The 18,409-nt window shown below is 32.2% G+C and overlaps 2 protein-coding genes across 2 annotated transcripts; one reads left to right on the plus strand and one right to left on the minus strand.

Annotated features, from left to right (window-relative positions):
* The first annotated feature begins 1,153 nt into the window (after positions 1–1,153).
* LOC127852632 (baculoviral IAP repeat-containing protein 3-like) lies at positions 1,154–6,275 on the plus strand. Its single transcript, XM_052386585.1, has 8 exons — positions 1,154–1,223; positions 2,145–2,245; positions 3,140–3,287; positions 3,634–3,788; positions 4,528–4,606; positions 4,961–5,080; positions 5,274–5,422; positions 5,657–6,275. The coding sequence occupies exons 1-8, from the start codon at positions 1,154–1,156 to the stop codon at positions 5,675–5,677; spliced, it is 843 nt and encodes a 280-aa protein (XP_052242545.1). The 3' UTR covers positions 5,678–6,275.
* Positions 6,276–9,894: 3,619 nt separating this feature from the next.
* Positions 9,895–16,335, minus strand: LOC127853434 (baculoviral IAP repeat-containing protein 7-B-like). Its single transcript, XM_052387968.1, has 9 exons — positions 16,236–16,335; positions 14,546–15,583; positions 14,234–14,386; positions 14,028–14,106; positions 13,470–13,598; positions 12,993–13,174; positions 12,462–12,603; positions 10,571–10,666; positions 9,895–10,322 (listed from the first exon to the last, which is right to left on the minus strand). The coding sequence occupies exons 3-9, from the start codon at positions 14,312–14,314 to the stop codon at positions 10,132–10,134; spliced, it is 900 nt and encodes a 299-aa protein (XP_052243928.1). The 5' UTR covers positions 14,315–14,386; positions 14,546–15,583; positions 16,236–16,335; the 3' UTR covers positions 9,895–10,131.
* Between the last annotated feature and the right edge of the window lie 2,074 nt (positions 16,336–18,409).

Here is an 18,409-nt window from a genome sequence, read left to right on the forward strand (position 1 = left end):
TACGTTTGAAAATAAAATAAAATGCAAGTTATTTTTAAAGCATTGGTTTTGAATTCGACAGAAATAGGGTGTATACATACAATACTGGTATTAATTATTTAAATGCTGAAGATAAGATTTAATCAAGACAATAAGCAACTGGTTTTCTTACACACAATGTTTGCATGTACATAATTCTAAACATATGCTCATTAAAAGTGATATTAAGTAATGCTAGGACATAAACATAGGTTGCAAGTGTGTAATTGTACTTTCAAGATGTAAAATAAATATATAAATAATATTATATACAAATAATTAACGAATAAGCCTTCAATTACTCATATCATATCAATTTAATAAAATTCATTCAAAACGTAGCACAAAAAGAATACACAACTTTTTGTCTATAAACATCATGTAAATCACAATTAGTGAAGACAATGACACATCATGGGATGAATGAGCTTGTACCTTGGGCCTCGCTCGTTGAAGTAACAACGATGTCTTGCTGCTAACACAAATGAGAAATAAATTGAAATCGCACGCTGGCAATATCTTCCTTTTTCAATGTCAAATATAATATATCGATTGATTGTCTTGATAACCATCAGTTTCTGTTGTATCGCTTTGCAATATTGTTGTTTACATTAGTTTCAAATGCGTGTCGTTGTTTTAATTACAGATTCCCTCCGTTGATCAAGTAGTATTGCATCCTCAGTACACGGAGTTGAAGCGGAACCAAGGTTAACATAAATTAAAATTGGATTTCTCTCTTTTAAAGCATGCTATGTTTATAGACTATTTATAAATAATACGTTGTTTGGTGGTTCGTAAATTGTTATCATCAGTCTCCTAAGCACTCATATAATAAGCAGTTCAATAAAGTTATAAATGTGATACAAAAGTTCATATTCTTATATGTAATGTTAAAATATATTTTTACGGACATCTGATGTTTTTTTTTCAAATTAAAATGAATCCGCAAATCGCATTTCTGTTTCAGTTAATGTCAAGCCTTATCGACATCCAGACAAATCAACGATTGACAAACGTTTGGAAACCTTTCAAAATGCAAACTTTCAATCGGTTATATCGCCTGAACAACTCGCAGATGCCGGCCTATATTATACAGGTAATATGAACCATTTGAAGCCTTAAACATAATCCAGAAATGCATTACGACATTAGAGGCCACACCAAGATACAAGATAGTAACTTTGCCACGATGTGTTCAGCTGTCGGTCTGCCATGCACTGATTATTCAAAACAATGTTTGTATAATTATAGTCATTCAGATATTTGCATCAAACAACAAATGACACCATAACACATCGTTTAACAATTAAGAATATCTGATTTATTTCTATATGTAGCACTGTCATTATGATTAGATACGTATTTCCGATACAAGGTCGTCGCCCATGGTATCCATGATTTTAACTAATTGATTAACACTTTAATGAAATATAAATAATTAGCATAAGGTATAAATTGAGGCGTTATTTTTCGATGTTTGTAATGTCGGCATTCATCGTGGAATGGATTTGAGTCTATACGGCTAAATAAGGCACAGTCCCATTAACCGTAAAATTGTCGTTGTACATCAGAAATTATAATTTTATTTGAGAGCACTGTTATTTGACCGCTGGTTGTTTAAAATGTGGAATAATGATAGCGGTCAATGAAATAAGAGAAAAACAGCCGAACGTTGTAATTAACTGCGTAACATTCTGTTGTAAATATCAAACTGTATATAAGATTTATTTTAGTATGCTAATTGTATTCTTTTGAAATGCATTTTTACATAGCAATGATTATAATCGAAGGGATATGTATTTACGTAGACTATATTTGCATGTGTTTAGTGTGATATGTGCACTTATGTTTGTATTATTATGGTTTATGGAGCGTTTATTATTCTTTGGAAAATAAGCGAACACTTAATTTCATTACGAAATATAGCAAAAAAATTCAGTCGATCGTCGCAGTGTTATTATTGTGAAGGAATTCATTTGATAGTTTAAGTTAATAATCTTTGGTGCGGATACACTGTCTAAATATATATCAACAATGCATGTTGCTTGCAGGGAGATTGAAATATTTGAATTTAATTTAGCTTGTTTGAAATAACAAGGATGGGTATTTTTGTTTTGTTTTTACAGGAGAGGGTGACCTTGTGCGGTGTTTGCCTGCGATGGAGGATTGCGTAACTGGGAAGTGCACGATGATCCCTGGACAGCGCACTGCAGGTGGTATCCATCCTGTAGGTTTGCAAGAGAAGTCAAAGGGGACGGTTTTATTGAGAACATTCAGCAGCAAGTAAGACACGTGGGTTTTAAAACCTGTTAAAATAAGAAGACACATATATCATATGTTGATATACTAATTAAAACTAATACCAAACTATTACAATACCCCAGTTAATATGGCCATGTGAGTAAATGATATAAAGTATAATTCTGTATTATTCAGTTAGAAATCCTTTTATATATATTAATAGATTCCTTCCTCGTATAAATAGTATATGGTTCTTCATTTCATACACACACACACATATATATATATATATATATATATATATATATATATATATATATATATATATATATATATATATATATATATATATATATATATATATATATATATATATATATATATATATATATATATATATATATATTATAAAGGAAATCTTGAAATAAAAAATTATGAACGCAGGACAATATTTTCATTCGCCTTTTGACAGTGTGAATATACTGCGTTTTTCATTTTGATTGCCTGACATATCATCTGCTGCTTTGGTATAAAAAAACATAAGCATACTTTACTATGTCACCACATTGGTGAAAATACGCGTTCATTAATTGTACAAATAATTGTAAAATTTTAAAAAAGTTTCTTTTGTTTTAGTTTAACGATGGTTTTCATGATTTGTTAACAAAAATCCTACTTCCGTTATAAGATGCTACGCACAATTGATGGATAACACTACTAATGAAATAATTATTGGTACTTTCCGCTATATTCTATCATATATATATATATATATATATATATAGATAGATATATATATATATATATATAGTTAAAATATACGTTTAGTTGGTAGACACAAAACAATTTAGTCTTGGTATTACTAACTTTATATTTTCAGCAAAACCAGCTGACTGAAACTTCAAACCAGCAATACAGATATCCTGTACAGTCCGAAACAGAGGCTAGACTGGAAACATTTGACAATTTCCAAATTAGATTCCCAATCAACGTGGACGACCTTGCTCAAGCAGGTCTATTTTACACAGGTTGGCTTACGTATGCTTATATACGTTTTATATTATAAAAAGTCACTGTCTAATCCTCCTCTCATTGTATTATTATATTGCCACCTAGTAAGCAAAACGACGACTCCGCTCCGTTCAAAATATCCTCTTGATAAAAAATAAATACAAAATACAAATACATTGATTTCTTTAGCACACCTTTTTATTAAGAGATATTTTGTTTTCAAAATAATAATTAACTTACATGTCAATAAATACAATTTTAAAAATATGTTTTTAAAAACGAAGGATTATGCTTTAATTTTGGCTTGTTGTAAAATGTTATGAAATGCCCTGTGAAAGCTTAAAAAGTTTACCTCTTTTACAGGTGTTCGAGATTACGTAAGGTGCTTTGCGTGTGGCCTAGGACTTAGAAACTGGAAAGATGATAGTGATCCCCTAATTGAACATATTAAATGGTCCACAACATGCATATTCTTAACAGACTTGATTGGAGAATACGCTACATCGAACTTGTTTCAAGTAAATGTAATTAATAACTGATTATACACTGCTGCTGTTGTTTACTATTGTATATCCTATCGAAAAGGCCACTTTAGCTTATTTGGGTCGGTCATTTTGAAGGTCCAACACATGTATAACGGATCTTTTTTTTGTTTACAGGCAATTAAGGTGGGCATAATAAAAGGGCCAAGTTTGACATCCAATCAAATACCTTTAAGAGTTTTTAAGATGTAGCTCTAATAATATTTAATATTGCAAAATTAAGACGTTAACGTTTTTCTTGTACAACAATTCTTGGCATATATATATTAGATTTTACTGCATTTAATTAAAAAATCCTGTAACTTTATATGTCCTTTGAACGCTTTCAAGATTCTGCTTCCGTTCTCCAATATTGGGTATGTTTGATTCATACACATTTTTATTTGATTCAATAAACCTGGACCATGAATTTCCAACAAGGCGGAGAACATTTCGAATGTGATACAATTCTAGCCAGTATTTAAATCACACTCCTAAATAAATACAACAATACGATTTATTATTCTAAATGAAAGCAATTAATGTAGTTAAAAGACATCCAATCTCAAAAGGAATGCATGATATACAAATATAAATGACAATACTAATTTAACATAACAATACGTTAAACCATTCTGAATGAAAGAAAAAACTGTAGTTTATGGACATCCGAGTTCATAAAAAAATGCAATGATATACACACATAAATGCATAAATATTTAGAAACGTTTTGTAGAAAGCCGTTACTGAAGAATCTGTTGTCACGTTCAGAAACACACAGACGAATGAAGATGATCCAAGATTGGAGTTAAATGGTTTGTAAAAAAACTATTGTTTATAGACTGTATAATATTTCCACCTTATCAGTTGCAACGGACATCGTGCACTGCATATCAGTAAGGATGAGTAAATATAATGAGTAAAATAATTATTAAAATAACTATTCCAACTGCTAATGTAGGGTTAGTATTTTGATTTCAGAAAATGCTTTTTTTTTGATATTTCGATATGTAATGATAAAGGAAATGTGGCACTTTAAAGCGGAAGAATACTCAAATGCGGTATAATTTTGTGCTAAAGGTGACATAAATTATTCAGTTTTGCATGAGTTATGGTGAATGCACGTTGTGTTGACATGATATACATGATAGCATTTTCCTGATGTACAGGCGAAGCTCAAGGTCCAGGTGATGCCATTTGTGACGTTATCAGGTGCACTCAAACTGGAGAAAAAACACTTTTGCATGATTCAATAGAAAGTATGAGCCAAATAAATGCAATCATAGCAGGTATTGGGTTTTCACAATGTTATTTCTTTCCAGTCGAATCGTCCCAATCTTTAGATTGGACAATATTCTGCTGTTGATTTACTTTTATTCTACTGTATTTTTAACAACACATTATCGCAAACGTTAAATAAGCGTTTACAATTTCGGATTTAATTGTGTTGTGTGTGTCATTTTTTCTTTAACATTATTACAGAGAATATACATCTAAAGGAAATGATCACGTGCCAAGCATTTTATTACCGTGTAAACACTGGGTTCTGTGCAAACGATGTGCATCAAATAAAAAGACATGTCCAGTCTGCAAAAAGAAAGTTGAAGACGTGTTTCCAGCTGTACTCATGCGTATGTGTTTCGACGATTTTTAAGCAGTAAAAACAATAAAACAAATCCGTACTTTATTTTTTGTACGCTCAATATTTCGACGATTAATTCTATGAAAGAAAATGTGTAATATTCATCAGAAAATGTATGATCACGTTTTTTTTTCTTTCTTTTTTTTAGTGCAGTACATATTGAAAACGTCATACATTATGCACGATAAGTTGTGTCAAATAACATCGTATTATCTGGTTTCAGCATCTGAAGGATATATTTTAAAAGAAAATGGACGTTTAAAGAAACAGCTGTTCTGCCAGAAGTGTAAACTCAACAATACAAACGCTATGTTCCTTCCATGTGCTCATCACACTTTATGCTTTGAGTGTGCACAGAGTTGTAAAAAATGCCAGATCTGCAAATGTGAAGTTAGCGATATTATCAAAACATTTATGAGTTAATACGTTTGTGTGACGAGAAATGTACGTATGGATAAGGCATTTACCGCTAACACTGTTTATGTTTTAGCTCTGATGATATAATAATATAGTACACCGACATCTTTGCCGACATGGTGTCGTTGTTGTTAAGCATGAATGCATACGCCAGACTATGCGAAATTAAACGCAACTTCAACAAAGGTTTTTTTTCGTATTGCCTACATATATATCTATAGTTTGATACCACACCAAAATATTGAACATGTGGTTTATTAAGTATATGTCTAATAAACTCAACAATAGGTGTTTATTATGAAACTGACAGCATGTATATGTTGTATCAGGAGTTCCGATTTGCGCATAAGTAGCCTATATTCATCTTTTAAGGAAGAAAATGTCGATTTTGCACGGTTTTTTACTTAAACATTTTTTGTTTATTTGCGAAAAACGAGGACCAAAATTAGATCAATAATATTGAGTTAGAACTTTATTTTGATTCTTTATTGATGTAAATAATATGCTTTTGAAAAATGTATTGAATCTGATACGGGTCGTTAATTTAAATCTATGTTTATGTTATTTGATATTTTGATGAGTATTAGTCGTTGTATTGATATTATTTTATATCTTGATTTTAAAGGTAAGCAAAAGAATGAATCAACTGTTTTTATGCATCTTTTTATATTCTTTTCAATATTTTCTCACCTTGAAGTTCACGTTCATTTATTAGTCAAGCTTAAATTTTCATTTATTTTATTTTACACTTTATATTTACTATATGAATCCTTCGTGATAACAAGGCGAAATGATAAGGAAAACATGCTTACTCATCTGTATGTTATTCGAGGGATTTAAAATCAGGTGGATGCTTTTTTGAAACCAACGTAATTATTACGCTAAAATATATTAACCGGCTATTTTTAATGCTTTTTGTTGATGTGATTTTGTTTATAAAATTATAACCCGGTTAGTATGTTAAGGACTTTAGTTAACATGAGTAGAATAAAAAGTACTCGACTGTATCTTTCGTTGTATTATATGAAGTTAAGATCAATCAAATAGTTTTATCAGAAAGGTTCCCTCTTAATAAGTTATTTAAGTTTAAAGATTTTGAAAGTGTTGTTTACATCGTTTCAACGGACTTAATATTTGTTTAAAATGCAAAAGTAAGGATTAAAAAAAGAGTTAAATATGAAGCAGAATGCACTGTTTAGCTTAATACGATTAAAATGTTTGATAAACATGTTCTATGTACTATTCAGCTTACAATCTAAACTGACTGTTACAGTTTTGAAAACACAGTCTTTTAATTATTTAATTATATGTTGAAGTTAGAGTAAAATTAAATGCCTATTAGAGGAATGTCTGACATTTCTGCTTCTCATATCAACTTTAAAATCGGCTATGTTCCTGCATTCTGCTATATTGTTTCATAGCTGTCTAAGAAACGGTTTAGGGTATTGTGTCGATCTTAGCGATGTATTGGTTTAAATATGAACACAGCAGGGTGCCGGTACACAGTGGAAATATTTACATTGAATGTGTCTTATACAAATCTACACAAAGCCTTGCAGGGCTATATAACATTATTTAAACGTACATAACATTTAAAATACTTTGTATAAGGGTATATTATGCTGTAATGACACGTTTGTTTTCAAAATTAATATATTTTAACAAACGTAAACAAAATACCATTAATGTTTATGTTTTAAAGTTAAAACAAAAATATTCTGGTTATTTTACCTTAATTTTCTTTATAATGTTGTTTCATTTTTGTTATATTGAACGTCTTGTGGGCATCAAATCATTAATATGTTATATTATAATAAAACTGAACGAAAGAATGTTCGATTATTGATATTGTTATACATGTGTCGATTGTTTAATTTTAGCCGTATGTTATTATGCGTGTTGTGTGATTTATACGTGTTTTTTCGTAGCTGTATTGTGTTATGCGGTGTTTTGGAATGGTCACTAGCCTGACATTATAAATCGTTTTATGAGTATACATAAATGAAAGAAATGGCTTGAAAGTTATTTTTTTAACTCAGTCTTAATGAACAAGAATAATAATTGCGAGAAAATGTATTTATTAAAGATAATCATGAAAGTGCACATCATTATCAAAATATTTGATATAAATGTATTATACAAATATTCGTACTATGTATTCGGTAAGAGTACATTTGACAACAGGTGAACATTTATATTACATGAATTGAATAGCAAAATTATAAAACTGCAAGTAAGTAGTTATCCAATCACGCAGCAATTTAGAATACAAATAATGTAGCGCTTTATGAACATAACGAACAAGACATGGCGTGATGACGCGGTGGGGTAAACGTACACAAAAATACAATGGAGCATAGCATTAAAACTACTGAATCTGTGCACTGTAGCAAAGATTCATAATCATGCGTGCAAATACTGTTGATTAATGTAATTAATACATTTCATATATTTTACTTCACGTTTATTGTTACGTGTGTGTGTATTGAATGTGGCTGCTCTTTCACATTCTCGCACTTCCTTAATAAAGAGCTTAAATTGTCAGCCCGACTACATTCTAAAGGGCTTAGGTGTCTTGGTAATTGCACACAAGTATGTATTGTTATGGTTCTGATCTATTTTTCATTTTCAATACTTATTGTTGAACCATTTTCGTTTTACCGACCGACCACACCATTTGTACGATTAATTGGTGTATTGAATAGTATACTATGAGTATTTATATGATACGAATGCATATAAGTATATCATTTTAGCATTAGTTGAATAAGCAATTGATGTTGTGAGGAATGATTTTATTTTTTTCTGAAAAAAAAAAGATTAAAATATGTGTATGCGTGCAGCCCTTCATTACAATGAACGTTGACACATGGTATCGGTAGACTTTGTTATATTGTGTTTGAACATCGTTGGAAAACAGTTAACACACAAATATTTACGCGTGTCTCATCAATGAAGGCATACATAAAGTACCATACGATTACATGAACAGTATACATATATTCTAACATCGTGTCTCGTTATTGTGCATATACATTACCGGAAAAGTGCATACAAACAAAACTGACGATTGCTTTTGAAAAAGTCTTTATTTGCTGGTACATACATAATTAATGGGTTAAAGAGTTGTTATACAAACCAGAATCTTTAACAAGCGTACGTCATGTTACGAAAATTTCAAACCCAATCGTGTTGTAAACAGTGGAAGAGTGTATATTTACAAGCTAAATAGTTTTCAAACATCAATGAAAATAGCAATCACTTTATTAAATTAATTTACTTTTTGAACGTTTTCAAAAATCACATTGTGCTCAGTAGAACATCCATGTATGCTTATTATTTGAAATTTGTTTATTTGAATTATGTTTGTATGTTTTATATTACATATTTTTATAAGATTACAACCTCTTTAATCAAACGCAATGTGTGCAACATATTTTAGAAATAACGTTGAAGGTACATACACTTACATGATTTTGAGTTCTGAAATTATCAATTTAAGTATATTCGTTAGATTCAACAAAACGTCAGCTGTAAAAGATGTCATTCAGAACAATATTATGGATTTTATACTTTAAAACAATTATCCGTATATTAAGGCGTTCATTGAAATGAACGGAAATCAGTAGGAATACACATTTCTGCAACTCAAACTTCTTCAGTCAAACTAGCAATAATGATAAGTTACAACAACTGCTTTTTGGGCGATAGTGTGTTTGGTATCATTATTCGTTTGGATAAATGTCTGCATATTATATATGTGTACCCATTTATAGACAAAAACGAAGTTGTTTCGAAGAGTTGTTTGTTAATAATACATCGCTTCGAATGATTGTCTAAGGATGAATGAGTTGATCTCATTATCAGTTAGGTTTGTTTATTGGCAGTAAACGCGACTTAGTGAAGCCATATACTCTAATCTTCAAAACAAGCCGCATAATACCAGATTAACTATGATCGATTTCGTATTATCAATTCCATGCTTAAGGGTTTATAAAACAAAATAGTGAGATAAAAAATACACTTAATATAAAAAACATTGCATCGTTATCGACATGGTCGTTTTTATTATACTACAATATAATTTTTCATGTAAGGGATAATTACATATTTTTAAAATCCGAATGCAACTTATTTTTAAAATCTTGTAGATACTGTTAACAAATTTAATGTGACGAAGCCTAATGCTGAGTGCTTTGATTAATAAAGTCCAAGGTGGGTTTTCGATCAAAATATATTGATCCGATTGGACGACTATTTGTCGAATAAAAATCATTACGTTTATCCCATGTAGGTCTTGACGGTATCACTGACGCCCCTATTACAAACAGGACATCTGATCACATCACTTGCACATTCCATGCACATCACGTGATGGGCGCATGGGAGAAACAACGCATTGGTGTTTCTTGTGGAACATTTGCAGCATATCAGCATGCTCTTTAGACGTTGATTTTCTTCTTGTATTGCCTCTAAAAAGATAAACATAATTCGAGTCTTTAAGAGCATGGCAATGAAAGAAATGAATAACAAAATATCTTTAATAAATATATATATGTGTGCAAAACTATTCTATGTTTGTGAATATAATTTGAAAGCAGGTTAAATCAACCGGATGTTAAAAATGTATACACACACTTATTACTAAGAAATAATAATGAGCATTTAAAGGAATTTAAAAACCTGAAAACAATATAAAACAATTAAATGTTACATTTACCGGATGTATTCAAACTTTCAGCAACAGTCTGGTTCATTTCAGTTTGAATCAAAGCAATACGATTAATGACGTCATCTATTTGAGGATGATTATATCCTGTAAAATTACATGTACTTTATCCACATTGGTATATAGGAATTTCGTAGTTTGCTTAATACTGTTAGTATTAATTTTTGTTATATTGTTTACAGGCGTGTCATATTTATTTTGCGCGACGTCACACGTTCACTCACTTCGTTGTTTGACGTCATATAGCAGGAGTTAACAAATTAAAATTAAAGTTCTATTTTGCAAGGTGAAGTATGAAGGGATTCATAAAAATAGGCAATACGATATAATTTGCTTACTCATTTGGTAATTTAAATTTCAGTTAGTTAAGGGTAGAAATATTGTAAAAACTGAATATATAACTTATACGAGAGGCGCCAAGATTATATTAGAACAATATCTGCATACACGTTATGACAGTGCCGCGTGAAAAACACTTACAAACCCTTTATCATGTACAATCATACTCTTGAAAATTGCTATTCGTCATTTATAGCATGGTGCGTCGAACAATCAATGAAACTGTGGGACTTTTGAAGATTAAACACACGTATATTCAATAGGAGTTGAAAGCAGTGATGTATTTGATTTTCTTGGATTCCAGCAAGAAAATACGTGATAATAGTGGACATCAAAGCCAAATATGAATTCTGGTCTTGCTATGCAAAATTTAGATATCGTCAATTTTTTGCCTAAATGTTACGTCATCAAACAATCAATCGTATGATCACCAAATATAATCCACCAACCACATGTGACATGTCGTCTTATATAACATTATCACCAAACATTGGAAGCTAAACTTCAAACGGCAAACTTCTTCACTTTAACTAGCGCAATCAAAGAAAAGGAGGGCTATATCATGGAAGTAATAAATAAAGTTAAGAGGTGCAAGATGGAACAACTTTGTTACTTCTGATGAGGCAATGTTCTATTTCGTTGTTCGTGTGGGCGACGCACAGTTTGCTTCATCGGGAAAGGCGAAACAATTAGCTACAAACATTAGTTCCTTAAGCGCAACTCTTTCGCAAAAGGCTTCATGGCATGGGCCGTTGTCTCTTATAGAGCAAAAACCGAGCCTCGCTATATCAATAAAAGAACTAAGGTTAATAACAAGTTATATATCCCTAAGGTATTACAGACATTACTAAGAAATTACAATTCTAAAACTTTTCCAGAAGGTAGGAAGTCGAAGTTGTTCCATCAGGACAGTGCCTCAAATCGTACATCAAAACTAACCTACCCTCCAATTTCTAAAGAAGGAGAAAGTTAACTTTATTGACTGTGACAAATGGATTGTGTTGTCTCCAGAACCTCCTACAAGTGACTTGGATGCATTGTTCCTTAAACGCATTCAACAGAAGCGCAGCTTTATATCTGTTATAGGTATAAAAAAAGGTCTTAAGGAGTTCAGAAATCCTGACTAAACAAGCACGACTAAAATCGTTGCCAAAAAGGGCCTAGGCTTATTAACGTAAGCCATGGATCTTATATTGAAAATGTACCCCAATAAAGGTACTGTTGCAATTCTTATTATGCGTCATTAATTTTGTTAAAAAATAATATGGGCACCTTTCTTAAATGTGCGATATATATATATATATATCAGTGTTTGAGTGTTTTATAAAAACTGTAGCAATAATGTAGTAGAAAAAGACCACAAAAACATACGCATACTTGATTATATCCGGGAGCTCGCAACACATATGCTTTCATTTGTAACTTAGTTAATCAGATTTTAGTATGTCATTTAAACGAGTAAATCGTTAAACTTTTATCTTGATTTTTGCTAACAGGAAATTAATATAAAATAATAAAATAAGAAGTCATTCAAAGAACAGACCTTCAAGCTTCAATTGATAGACTGCTTTATCGAAAACATCTTCGCTGAATCCCATTTCTTCTATGCACGCGATCTTTATGGCGACAAGGTCCTGATCGCGATTTATGGGGTAAGTTGTAGCGGATGAACTTGCTGCAGAATTCTTTAAAAAAACATGAGACGTTCAATTTAAAGATTACTTTATATTTTCATGCGGTTAACCTGTCAGATGAAACATGAAATATATCTTTTTATTACATTGGTTAAAATACAGAATGTATAGTGGTCTGAACAGCGGCCTATTTACACAATACAATTTCTATTGCAAAACATGTAAGCTAAATAATTAGTAAACACAATGTATAAAGGAAACAAATGCAAACGGAATTGATTTGTTAAATGTATTTAGTTGGCAAAAATACAATATTTGTTTAGTTTCCTACCACGGACAATATAAACAATACAATTTTAGCCGCCTGATAATGTAAGAAAAGTTAAACAAAACATATTGACATGCATAATCCACTGGCCAATAATACAACTTATCGTTACCATCATCGCCATTGCAGGTTCGTCCATCTGCTGAATGTGCGCAATGAAGGTCTCCCCTTTAGTTTCGTTTGCAAATTTGCACGCAGGAAACCATTTGCAATGTTCAGTCCACGGATCGTCATTGATCTCCCAGTTTCGTAATCCTCCATTACAAGAAAAACACCTAACGTGGTCCCCAACGCCTTGTTTCATTAAAAAGAATACCGTTGTCTTTATTGCATATACATAATCCTGTATTGTAAATGTTTATAATGTTATACGTTTTCCATAAGAAACTTTGTTCTTTATATCTGATCTGTACACAGATAATAATTTCGACTTACAAAACCAAACACTTCATGTTCTCTGATACACGAATTTGCAAGAATGAACAAGCATTTTGCAATGTTAGCTTGTGTATGCATAGTATGGCTATAGTATTGAGCTCATATATTTTTTAATCTTAAACGTAATGTGTTCAACGCTTAAGTACCTCACCTGTGTAGAAAAAACCGGCTTCAGCTAATTGATATGGTCTTTTAGCACAACGGAAGTTGGAGCTCTCATAGGATACAATTCGTGACTCCAACGTTTTGTACTCAGGATTTCTATCGGTCCGATTTCCGGCTGTATTAAATGGCAAACATGTGCATGTACATTCAATAACGTTACAACAAACATGACCTTGCTCAAAATTATTGCATTTACTTGATGTAAAGATGTTTCTTCATGAATTGTCGGCCATTATTAATCACTACAAAATGCCACCGTTATATCTAAGAAATCGATAACTGGCATCAATCTAACAACCATACAGCCAAAAAAGATTATTGACAATGATGCAACAGTTGTTCCGTTATGATATATGTCCATCTCATATGTGCACTTCTTACGTCACTTTAAATATTTACTTTTTATGCATGACGAAACATGACCTATATCATGCACATTTGTAGGCAGATAACAGCGACTGTTAAACAAAAATACAGATAACACAACGGGCTGAACACACCTGCAAACATTTAAATTATTATCTACACAGACATTTTAACATACAAACTGTTCCTCGATTCCTTTGGAATTCTGCATATTGGCGACACCGTATATTATCTGGGTCGATGGTTTCTAATTGATCCTGTTAAAATACATAATTATTAATGCTCAACAATCAATATTCAGAACAATCAATACACTTATATATTAACTTATTTACAGTCTCCATAAATATTTACTTTTATTGATTTATTGATAACTTTAAATACCCGTTTATATTTTAGCTCCTCCGCTCCAAACAGATTTAGAAGATATTGACACGTTCCTGAATGCTTAATGTGTTCATTCATGGGTTTGTCCTCAGTACTGAAGTCTTTCAGACCAATGCCGCATTCGGAAACACCTTATCATATCACCATCGCCTGAAATGTAAGGATGTTTATTTGCAGTATATGGGCCGAATGCAACTAGGGTTAAGGAACAGCTCAACTAAATGGAAAACGCACACTTTGTGTTTAAAAACTTGTCACATTTGTTTTCTTAAAAATATATTTGTACGATCGGTTCCAGTTCACACTAACCAGTATAAAAGAAGCCAGACTCGACACATTCCTTTGGCGTAGGTTTATCATGTGGCCAATGGGAGAAAGACTCAACCCGATTCCGTTCTATAGTATACCGCGGGTATCGTGGAGGCTTTCTGACATCCTGTGAATGTGTGAGCCATTGTTCACTATGTGACACATATCGCGAGACATTTATATTGGACGGCGAGCCCACGATAACTTTACTAATAGAACCTCTGTTATCTGATAAAGATTCCGGTATGCTAATTGCCGAATCGGCTAGAGAATTAGCAACGATATTATGCGAGTTATCTTCTTCCCTTTTGACTAGTATTTTGCGCGCATCAAAACTACTTCCTGATGTTACAATTTCAGCTTTCTCGCTGTCAAGTCTTTCCTTTGAGATTCCCGGGTATGTTGTCCAAACGTATTGTTTTCGTTCATTCGGAAACAGACGCTGATGCAACGGCAACGGTATTTCGGGAGCGGCATCTAACGATTTAATAGGCTCCTCCCTTTTCAATTCGTGAAACTGAACACAGATAGAATTTTGAAAATCGCCGAGATATGCTCGTAAACGTTTGAATGAAACAGAACTGTCTGCGTTATCTTGAGAAATTAAACAACCTGATCCATTTTGTCGCCAAATGATAAACTCTGTCGAATTTATATCGTCAAAGAGTCCTTGTTGTTTAAACAGGCCTCTGGTTTGCATGTCCTTGATGGATTGTGGAATGTCAAACAATAAATACACACCAACCTTGGACATAAATATTGCTTCACAGTCTTTAAATATACCCATTATAAGTTCAATAGCTTTTGCACGCTTCACACCAACAACTTGACCTTGCGAAAAGATGATAACAATACGCGTTAATGGCTGCTGAACTTTGCTGCCATGTGTGCACGACTGGTTTGTTCCATGGTGAGAATACGTAAGCCACTCTGTATTTCTTCTTTTAATTCTTTTATTATAGGGGGTGACAACAAAGGGAGCAATCAACGTTTTTTGCGAAGATTTCCACATGTTTTCAGGTTTTCCTCTGAACCCGTCTAAAAAATACAATAGCTATGACTCAAGTGTAGGCTTAAATTACTAATACATGAAAAATGTCATCTAATATGTAGTTACATGTATTTTCAATTCCATTTCTCCTAAATTTTATTGTCGTTTTAAGTTTACAATCTGAAGTTTATTTTGGCATTTTATAATCGAAGAAAATATATTCCACATGATACGATAATGGAAATCGAAAGTTGACTAATTTACGTTGAATTAGTTAAAATACATGTACAATTTTATTATAATAAAAGGTCATCAGGAATCAATATAGCTATTATTAGGAAATCAGTGAACACTCGATTTTTCGTTTATTTACGTTTTTGACAAATAAGACTGGCCTACATCCGCGCAATTATGTATTGCTATTCAGATTAGAAAATTGCATTTAATCTTATGTAAATATGCGTATATTTGTGTTACGAACGAGCAAGAACCGTAGACAATGTTTTGTACCTATTGATTATTTGAGTTCCGAATAAAGTCCGTAGAAATATAAGTCATACAATCAATTATTATATACTAATCACTATCATTAAAGAAACAACAATTTAATGACGCAACCAATACACGAAAATCGAAAGTATTTATTTATGTATACAGAATACTATTTTTTATAAAAAATGAACAACAAAATGAACTTACAAAAAAAATAATTTCTCCTTTCCCAATCGGTATTTAACGTATTCTTATATGATCATCAGGTAATCAATCTAATTGGTATCACTGATGAAAACAACCCTATAAATAGCACACATATCTGAACCAATCACAAACGTTGTTAATAATCTAGCAAACAATATCTGCTATATATAGCCTTATCGTGTCTTACGAGTGTAGTACATGTCAAGTGGTATGAGTGTAATACACTGTTTAAAAGTCTGACCATGCTTTGTGTAACCTTGTCTTATGATTATACAATTATTGAATATTTAGCATTATCATCTTCATCATTCAATGTTTTGTGAAATCGTATCTAATTCTTGAGATATCATTGAAAGTTGGGAATAATTGTGCATAATTATGCGATGTGTTTAGAACAACACTACAGGTCGCACGGTAGATCGTATCATGGAGTTGTGGTATCTGTAACGCCATACATGGTTCTCAAATAACTATTAAATTCATCTTTCCTTATTAAAGTCCCCCGTGCCCATGATGTCTAAACATCGATATCCAACTGATTTTTTCACGGACAACCCACCGGGTTACTTACGGATTAAATCACACGAGATACACTAGATCTTAGAATATCGGTCGGTCTATCCGTCTGAAAGTCTTAAACGCAGTTTGATTTTTTGCCTATGGTTAAGCCAGTAGAGCTTATTACTGGCCATTAATGGGTCTTCGAAGAAGGTCATCCCTAATCCACCAACTCCTCTTCCTTAGATCACGTGCACGATTGTCAAGCATCTCAACAACTAACCAATTGATGAAGGATCATTTTGTACGCTATTGCTACCTTAAAAAAAGATACGCGTTCTAAAGGTGTAGGTAGTATTGTATTTAAACAGATGCGTGTCAGTTTGTGAAAGTTAAATACCCGTCCGTCTAGTTGCAATATTATGGCATCTTTTATATGTCTATCAACAATTCGTAATACAGAGTCATGGACCATTATATCCGATTTTTGGTTTTGTCAAATTAGGTTAAACGTAAAAGAATCAGAGAAACCTGGCTTATCCATACCTTTCCCTAATGCAATATAATAAGATTATCGCGTTCCAAGATCAAGCCGTAACAAGCCATATTATTTCCTAAAATAATACAAGATGAAACTGTAAAAATAACTATTCGACAGTAACAGACCGTAGGAATCCATGCTTAATCCAAGCCAACGAAATTACGGATTTGCATTGTCTAATAGGCAGAAATACGCTTCAGTTAGATATAATGTGGTTCAGTAAGAATAATCTACAGTAAAATGATCCGTGATCAAATATGCAATACGTCAGAAAATTTACCACTATGTTTTCTACGGATACTAAACGGAAAGCTCAGGACCAATACAGATTGTCACAAAATATGCCGGATCATATCCTTAACTTATCCGGTGCCACCGTGTGCCATCGGCATACCTGACAACAGAAAATAAACAAAGCCACTATCATCTTTCCAAATTTCTCCAATTACACAACACACACCATATCCCCCACCCAAATATCCAAGGAAGTCGGTAAGGTAAGTTGTAAGCCTTCACAGTTCTACATATCCATACTTCTCCCATCTCATATTTTTAGCGCAGTTAAACTTATGTTGATTAATGATGTTTTTTAAAGTCATGGCACTTCGTTACCATTTTGTGATTTTAATATTTTCGTCCTTAGAATAATGATGTAGTTCATGTTTCTGTGTTATGTGCTATATAAAAATACAACACCAGTTTGATTTGAACTGTGTAGATGAGTTATAAAGTATCCCCGTACAAATCTGCAATGTTGTCATATTTTAGTCCTAAGAGGCTGTTAGCAGTAATCTATTGTTGCTATGTGGATGGAAAATATTTACAATATTTGTTACACCTACGGTATTTGACAACATTCTTAAGATGCAATTCTTTAAAGTTTAAAGTCTAGTGTATAATATTCCATATTTCTTGGTATTCTACACCTTGAAAACATATTACCTAATCGTTTAAATTAAGACAGATGGATTATCGATATTTGAGGCACTATACAATTAAAATAGGTATTAATTATTCGATTCGCGCGTCACGCTTTTGCATTCATGTTTTTATTTCTTTCTGTTCGGTACATTTGATTAAAATCGTTTTAGATGCGCGTTTGGTTTGTGATGAATTCGAGAAAAAGTGCAAGGAA

The sequence above is a fragment of the Dreissena polymorpha genome, chromosome 12 (assembly GCF_020536995.1).
Source record: "Dreissena polymorpha isolate Duluth1 chromosome 12, UMN_Dpol_1.0, whole genome shotgun sequence".
In the NCBI taxonomy this organism is placed as follows: Eukaryota; Metazoa; Mollusca; class Bivalvia; order Myida; family Dreissenidae; genus Dreissena; species Dreissena polymorpha.